General features: G+C 33.7%; 2 protein-coding genes across 2 annotated transcripts; one reads left to right on the top strand and one right to left on the bottom strand.

Moving 5' to 3' along the window:
* LOC125052011 lies at window positions 1-573 on the bottom strand. The gene has a single exon (XM_047652651.1). It carries the CDS (start codon window positions 550-552, stop codon window positions 1-3), a length of 552 nt encoding a protein of 183 aa, XP_047508607.1. The 5' UTR covers window positions 553-573.
* Window positions 574-1,475: 902 nt separating this feature from the next.
* On the top strand, window positions 1,476-2,774 carry LOC125051737. Its single transcript, XM_047652270.1, has 3 exons — window positions 1,476-1,593; window positions 1,906-2,150; window positions 2,380-2,774. Exons 1-3 carry the CDS (start codon window positions 1,476-1,478, stop codon window positions 2,749-2,751), a joined length of 735 nt encoding a protein of 244 aa, XP_047508226.1. The 3' UTR covers window positions 2,752-2,774.
* Window positions 2,775-8,783: the final 6,009 nt, after the last annotated feature.

The following is an 8,783-nucleotide window of genomic DNA, read 5'->3' as shown; positions in this document are numbered from 1 at the left end:
TTAATGCATATTATCTGCACTCCACTTCGCGTAACCCTCACACACACGCATCAGTGCCACAAACATCTCTTCTGGCTCCAACAGTTCAATTGCCTCCCGTTTCTTACGGCCATATGACGCAAATTGTGTTTGGGGTCGCTTTATCCCCGAATTCACAAAAAACGTAGGTTGTTGTGTAACCGGGCTGGTTTGTTTCGCTTTCACTGCGTGCACAATGAGACAGAGCAGATAACCGCCAAACGCCAGAAACGCCAGGGTGGTGACGGACATAGTAAATATGTGGCTTATTTTGCTATCTTCTTTCTTGTATATATCCTCGTCTGTGCGCTTAATGGGCGCACGCAGCGCTAGGGCTTCCGCTCCATCGTTTTCAAACGTCGTGCTCACAGTTGTATTATCGTATCCACCCTCGACCATTTTAAGAGAATTCTTTAATTGCATTAATTTTTCCACTGGCAGTTCGTTTAGGAGTTGGATTTCCGTCACTGGTTCACAGAAAGTTTTATGTAAGAGTAAAAAAATTAACATCGTGACGATTTTTCTGTCAGACATGGCGTGTTGAAGTGGTGCATTGGTGACAAGAATTATTTTGGTCTGTTAAGCACGACAGAGAAACGGTATAAGATAAACAGTTATCTAATATCTGTGAACGAAGCTTGATAAGCTGCTGGCACGGTTCTGCAGAAACAAATTATTTTTATAAACCTTCTTTAGTACAAAGTAAAGCGATCTTGACACTCCATTCAATCTTTATTCGCATAATATCCGCCATACACATCTTTGGTTGTAACTTTTTCTTAGAATATCAGCACCTCTATAACTTCCAATAGCAATAGTAATTGCGATCTTTATTTCAATTAAATTTTGTACCGCTCTATCGCAAACTTGCTGACATCAGCGCTACTATTATTGAGAAAACAACATTAAAACTGCATACGTCGAGAACAGTATCGATATTATTGTAAGTAACAGCGTGCGGGCGTGGCTGGTCCAGAAATCTAATAGGTTGGTTGGTCTTTTACTCCCAATCTCTATCTCTACACGTCTTGTTAATGTATCAAGTTCTAATTAACGTTAATTCTTTCCTAAGCCAGGCCATGTTTAACAATATCATACAAAAAACCCTTTTTAAATAAAAATAAAACACTCCCGTAATTGTAATATAATGGAATGGTGATATGTAAAGTTTTCATAAAGCCTGATTTTTAAATGTTTTGGATAAAATGTTCATTCCATTACACGTAGTGCCATCTATTGGCACTCTTGGTCATTGAGTCTTGTTTAGCTGCGGATTTTTTAAAAACAAATCGTCATTACAACATAACATTACTAATTTTGTTAAAATATATTTTTATACGCTTTTATATTGTAGAGAACAACCTGTATAATGATGTTATGGTGACATGCGTTTGAATCATTATATTGAGAGCCGAAGCATAGCGTAAAACCATTGTGATACCATTCATTGTCTCGAGATGGCGTCACTGGTTGTGCTTTTCATTATTTTCGAATTGGTGTCGTGCAGTGAAAATAGACGTGATACAGTTCTTGATCATATTAATAATGGTATTAAAATTGCAAAGGATTTTCTTGGTGAGGATTTTTAAAATAAAAGTTCATTTATTATATTAGTGAAACAAAAGAGAAATCGTAAAGAGTAATTAGGTCCAATTAAATGTTACCCTTTCAGAATAATCTTGATTGCATATATTATTGAATGTTTATATAATATAATTCAAAAGCACTATTAAGTTAAACAATATTTAATGAATGGTTTTAAAATGCTATTTTCTTTTAGTAAATGAACTTAACAAAAAAAATATTTTTGGGATTCAATTGTTCATATGATTTTTGTACACTGACATACTCACGGACAATTCTTTTATTTTACTCTCATATTTTAAGGTTCCGAGTCTGTAGCAATGAAAGTTGCAGATTTTGTAGTTCGAGCATTTCAAACAAATCAAAAACAGACACACTTCAGCGGTCCAGGGTTCTCTTCAGAAGAGTCCAGAGAAAAATACCAAAACGACGTTAATGAGGCACCACAGATTATGTCTCCTTGGCGACATTTGATTAAGTTGTTCGGTCTTCAAACTAATCAAATTAGCGCGGTCGCAGTGAATGCACTTATTTTTGTTGCACAAATGGTAAGGACAATTTTTAATAAATCTCTTTTCTTTTCTACCTTTCACTGACAACTAACATTTCACGATCGATAGATGAGAAAAGAAAATAAAGGCAAACCTCTATTTCCATTTTTCTCTGGCACTGAACTCGTAAAGATATTGAATAATTTTTATTTTATTAAAGAAACTGTAAATGTTTAAACCGTAAGTAAATGGTATATATTGAATAATATCATAATTTGTTTTACAGATAACAACGTTTTTATCCGGCCCAAAACAACCAAGTCGCCAGCGCTCTAACGATTTATCTTCTTATATATTAGAAAAAAACTCAAAACATCTTCAAGATCTTATAGCTGCTGCAAAAAACGAATCTCTGTCAGATTCCCTAGAAGACCTTATGAATGAACCACAGGAGGACATTTCGTGTATAAAATTATTGTTCTGCAAAATAACTCCATTTGTTAGCAAAATGCAGCAATCAGTGTTTGGTAAGGAAGTACCAAAAAACGAATTGAGGGGATCAGCCGTGTTTTACCGCCATCTACCGGCGCAAGATGTAATTGAAGCTAAAAGCGACATCTGTGAACAGCGATACAAGGAGTGTGATTTGCATGAATAATTTTAAAACTCCGTCATAATTGTATATGAAATAAATATTAAACATTTGAAAACTTATTTAAAATATATAATAAGACTCAATACCACCCATAGGTAGTCTTTGTTATGTAGTCGTGAGCAACTATTTGTATATGCACATTATACTTTAGTACATTCGCTATTTAGCCTATTTGTTTACCTTAGTTTTAAAATTGCATTGATGTTTTCTTTGCCCGGTGAAACTGGGTTTAATTTTTGCAAAACTAATAGTAACTAAATTTTAATGATGTACTATGTCGGTTAAAATCTGCAAGGTATAGAACACTGATTACCGATTTGCCTGTTAGTAGGTATGTATAAGTTTTTTTACAAGTTACAGTCAATTGTTCTGGTTGCTCGGAAGGCATTCCACGTCATTAGTACAAAATAAATTATTAATATTGTTACGACGACGGGTTGGCTGCAATGTTTCTAGATTTTTCCACCAGTTAAGGAACTTTTCAGCAGGCTGAAATGTGATTTCTGACCTTTTCAGGAGAAGGTAATTTACACAATGTTACCCTAGTTTTCAGGAGACTGAAACATTTTTTATTGACTGCAAAAATCAAACCTAATTACACCGGGTAAAGAAAACATTAATGCAATTTGAAAACTTAGGTAATCAAATAGACTAAATAGCGAATGTACTGAAGTATAATGTAAATATACAAATAGTTTCTCACGATGACGTAACAAAGCCAATGACCTATAGGTGTCAGAGGTTTTTTTTTTGTTACATCACATCAGTAGACTGCATGGCGTATAAAAATACAATTAGTAGTATACTATAAAGACCAAATAAATGCCTTATTACGTATATTGTCTGTACCGATAAACTCCGAAACTACCGAACATATTTTAATTATTATTTTTAAAATTTATTGTTTATTTTATTTACAATCAAGTACACAGTATTAACAATTTTCTTAACCTACAAAGTAAAAATAATTATTAGATGGAGTTGTTCCTGAGGTAGGTTTAGGTGTATTTATTATGGTTTAATTAAAGTCCAATAAACATATACAATTCAATGGCGTCGCCGGCCGGTTGTCAAGGTATTATATGGAAGTCAGTCCATTTAATTAGAAAATGCGACAAATACGAGGTATATAAAGCAAGTGAAAACTTCAACGTACTTCAAAATTGAATTTTAATAAAAAGCGGCACCTGACCAAACGCCTCCCCTCACATGCCAACGCCTGTGTCGAGTATTCTAAAAAGCACGCGGGCGAAACTACGGGCGGAAGTTGAATCTTAATGTATGTATATAAATAAATAACGTGTAACGTTGTTTGTCCGCTATGGACTCCTAAGCTTCCATTATTATCAATCAAATTTGCACACCGTGTGTAGTTTGATCCAACTTAAAAGATAGGATAGCTTACATCTCAATTTATACCCGCAATATTATTTTATTGCAAAATATTTGTTTCTTATTTAATAGTCACAATTCTAACAGATGGCGCTGTGTTGAAAGTACCAACGTTTCACATAAGCTACAATTTAATGGCATAACCACCAATAAAGCACGGTAGTCCCCATAACTGTTGTTCTCCTAGTTTCCCTTGAATAAGGTTACTACTATGTAATATAACAAAAACCTTAGCCACAGCAACGCTTGGCCGGTCTGCTAGTAGAATATAAAATCATATCTCACAGTCATAGCCCTACGATTATCGTGGTAAATATTTAATACAATCCTTTCATTGTACATTGAGTATTCAAACCATTATGGGAATATTTTTTGTACGTATGGGAGAGGTTTTGTAAATGAATAATCAAGTTTCGTAACAGTTACGTAATAATTAGATAATAGGCAATCGATGGATGTGAATATTGACAGTGAGTGGTGTTACATAAGAAAGTTGATGTTCAGGTATAACTGCATAGAATCGGCTGTTTCTTCTACGAATTAGGATAACTTTATCTTCATAACTTTTTTGAGCGAAACTTCACTTAGATAAAACGATCGTAAAAAAATTGTTTCCCGCGTGACATTGTTCGTGTAAATTGTCAAGATTAACGGTTAACGGTAATTTCCTATAAGCAAAAGAATTTTCAAAATTTTAGCAGGTTCTTTCTTCATATATAAACATAATACATTTTTAACCAAGTCTCTTCTTTTAAAAAATGTTAGTACCATCTTAGCTACAACTGGTAGTAATGTGTATACCATCAGGGCTACTAATTCTACATTCTTGAACTTCATCTACGCTAAGAAAACTGATTGGCTCAACTGGCATTCCAGCGTACCAGATTTACTTAAAAATAATATAGATATAATAATAAAACATGTTCTCTTATTTTAGAAAGAAATCTCCCTGGTGACCTTATTCTTATCTTCACAGATCGGGACAGCAGGTTTAGCAAGCGTTGCACATCTGAGAAAGAACACTTGTTTTGTTTGCATCCCACTTTCATCGCATAAACCCCAGATTAAAGGTTTGCAAGCAAATCAGGAACAATTATTATTTCGCCGGAAATCGAACCCAACCTCCTACATAAACGATTTGAATCTACAAAGCAGTCATAGACTTAGAACATCACATAATACTAACTCGGATATAACATCGTTAGTCTGTTTTCAAATCCAAATCGTAAGAAAATTCAGGTTTTTAATAGTTTTCGGAGAAAGTGAAGTGGTTTGGTCGCACGACCGTAAAAAGTAACCGAACTTAAAAACAAAAGTGCAAATTACGGGCATTCAACTCGGATATAATTTGGATCCATTACTTGACATGTAAATAATTTTTGGGAAAGTTAACCAACTATTAAACCTCAAATAGTTTTCCTTCAATGGTTTGGGAAAATTTAAACACTCTTACAGCTTTATAATCCGTATATTTAATCAATGTAATTTATATTTTAGTTTAATAGAACGAAACCATAAGACGTGTTGCGTGCTTTACAATAACGGGTTAACTTTATTAAATCACTTAAATAAAGAACAGTATTAATTAAGCATGAGTAAAATTATTCCAAGGCATGAAAACTCTATTTAAATATAGAAGAAAATATCCTCACAACGATACAGAACTATTTTACTTTTTACACAGAGTCCATTGGCGTTGCAGGATTAAACAAATAACACGACCGTAAATAAGCCACTGTTTCCCAAAGACTAGAACCATAGACTTGCGATACATCAACCTGATCTACAGTGACGTCACTGGTTCGTTGGTACCTAAGGTACCTGCCGATGATGCGTTCTGCTTCACATTGGGATCAAATTTCACTTTCTTACTGCGACATCATGTTTTCAATGTTAGTGGGCAAGAGAAAATTACAGCAAGTATTAAGTAGGTTTATACATATTACGTTTCGTTAAATAAACGCTTAGATTTAAAACCAACTCAATAATAACAATAAACAGAGAGCAGTTATAAAAATAATGTTACTTAAAAAAAAGGTTTCCAACTGAAGAGTTGTACAAGTCTCGCAAACTGCTCACTAAAAGCTGACTATACGCCAGCTTTATATTCTCCGTTGTGTCTTTAGGAGGAACGTAACCTCTCCACATAGTCCAGACACACCCCAAAAAAGAATTCAACCTAATATAATTAGCTAAGCAATTTGCAAGACTATCTTTGCTCGTAATCAATACAATAATCGCTCAGCCTATCTCTACAATAGTTTAAATAAAACCCTTAACTTGCATAATCTTACATACCACAAATAAAAAATAATTTTAAACCATTGGCTCGGTACACTGAACTATGACAAAACAGAATCATTGTTAAATCCTACATTATAAATTTTTCCTTAATCCATCTTTTTCATGCACACTTTCACTTAGATTTGTTTCGTCTTTCACACACACACAATTACACATTCACATCATCATCACACAGTCATCATATTTTTTTTTCTTTCTTGTTTTAGAGTACCCTCGTTTTTAAACCAATTGTGTTGGCTATTTTTGTTGAAACTTTGTTAATTTAAAGAAGAGCGAGCGAAGATCTTCCCTGTTACAGGTCTCTGACTTACTAGGGAGGCCTCAATCTGATTTTTTTTTTTTAATTTTGAATAATAGGATACGAACGTTTTAAACAATCGCTTCGGACAATGACGTTGAGTGTGTGTGAGTGAGAGTGGCATTGCTAAGAACATCTTTTATATAAAAATTTTAACATCGTATTATAATTTAAGGTATTGCCATATTTTTTGATGCTATAGAACACATCAAATCCAAAACACTTAACATACGCGAGCCACACAAGGCGCGAAGTGAATCAGATTTTAAGAGTTTGAACACTCTAGAATAGCCTTAATGAACAGCTACTATTTAAATAAATAAATAAAGTCTAACTTCCATAATATTACAGGTACTCTGGCTGTTCGGCAATACTTGTTGCCGAAATGGAGTCATTTTACGTTACATTACTACGCTCTCTGTCTATGTATTCGTTTATTCAGTGAAGTTCCCTAAGCGCTCAGTCAATAATTGAAATAAGTAGTATGTTAGCGTATTGGTAATGTTTCTTTATAGGTAAGGTTTTGACCAAATGGTCACGTAGATTATCACGTCGTTAAGAAAATAACAGGTGAATAATTATAAGCCAGACTACTTGTATTGAGCGTAGTGTTTAGCCAGATTTAAAACTAGATATTAAGACCTCATTCAATGCGCCTGCGTTTATAACGAAAGCTAACATTTCGCTGTCCCACTGGCCTACTCTCTAATATTTTGTTTACATGCATTCCTTTTGGACTAAACACGTTTATTCGATTATATTAGTTAACCCAAACTAAACTTAATAGAACGTCATTTGTTTAGAACTTTTGTCCCATCATCTGATTGTAACCTAGGTTTAGTTTTTGCTGTAGTGCTTAGCGCTCTTGGTATGACATTCGATTCCGTGCAAAACAATTATTGTTTCGGGTAAGCAAGAAAGGCTGATCTCCGGTTTGCCTTAAAAATATATCAAGGAACGATTTTATCCCATTCACGACTTACTTCGGACTCCAGTTTGTACAAAAATTTCAATTTTCAGATACAAGTTTCATTAAAATGTGTTAATGTGTAAATAATACGACTATTCAAACGATAGTTTGCCCATTAAACTTTCCTTTGCAATTTTCTCGATAGCGGATCTAAGAGGAAAGCATTTCATAATAAGCGGAACTCGGAATTGTGCCAGTACTAAATGCCTATAATCTTAGCCTTTCGTAAATGTTTTAATAAACCACAAGTTCACAGACCTGTTTCAGGTTCATAGAGATATTTATATAATCTTTACAATGATTTGAATATTTTACTTAAAGATATGTTTCGAAACAAGTGGGTAGAGATGGGTCGAATCGATTCTAAAGTATAATCTAACTCATATCTTGGATATCTTAAACTTTCTTTAAGACTTGTAACTTCACTCTAGACAATATTGTAACGAGCGTTGACCATTGACAAAAATTCAAATTTTATAGAATGATCACTTTTAAACATGATTAAAAGACTTACAAGCTCTAGTCTAAAGTAGGTATAATAATTAAATAGAAATATTTCTTAAACATGAGTCTTTTTTAATTCGGTCGTACGGCTCTGTGATCTTTTATAATCATCTACAAAAGATATTTCTCTTTAAAAAGATATTACCTATAAACATAGCGTTCTCTAATTTATACATTACTATTTTAAGCGGTATAAAATAGAATGAAAGCACATCCGGCCAATTAAAAGATTTCCGTCACTTTTGACAGGACTTGATAATGTACATTTCTGAAGTATGTGGGTCGATTTGTGTGACAAAGATAAATCCATAGATAACATATGATTTTAATATAAGCTGAACAAACTTTTACTATTTCCTACTTTATGTCTGGTCAATCTAACTTTATTTGTTTATGGGTAAACAGGCCCTTTCGGTATTAAAGAAAGTCGTCCGCATTCCGAATTTTACAGTTATCGCGGAAGATGCAAATTGTCAAATATAGGCTCATGCTGTGCTGGTTTAGTGTAAGGTGTAAATTATAGTAATTTAGAAATGCGACAACTTAGCTATTTTCAAAGTGGTAAAC

This window comes from Pieris napi, chromosome 8 (genome assembly GCF_905475465.1).
Source record: "Pieris napi chromosome 8, ilPieNapi1.2, whole genome shotgun sequence".
Taxonomy (NCBI): Eukaryota; Metazoa; Arthropoda; class Insecta; order Lepidoptera; family Pieridae; genus Pieris; species Pieris napi.
The sequence above is the reverse complement of the archived record's forward strand: the minus strand, read 5'-3'. Positions and strand labels throughout refer to the sequence as shown.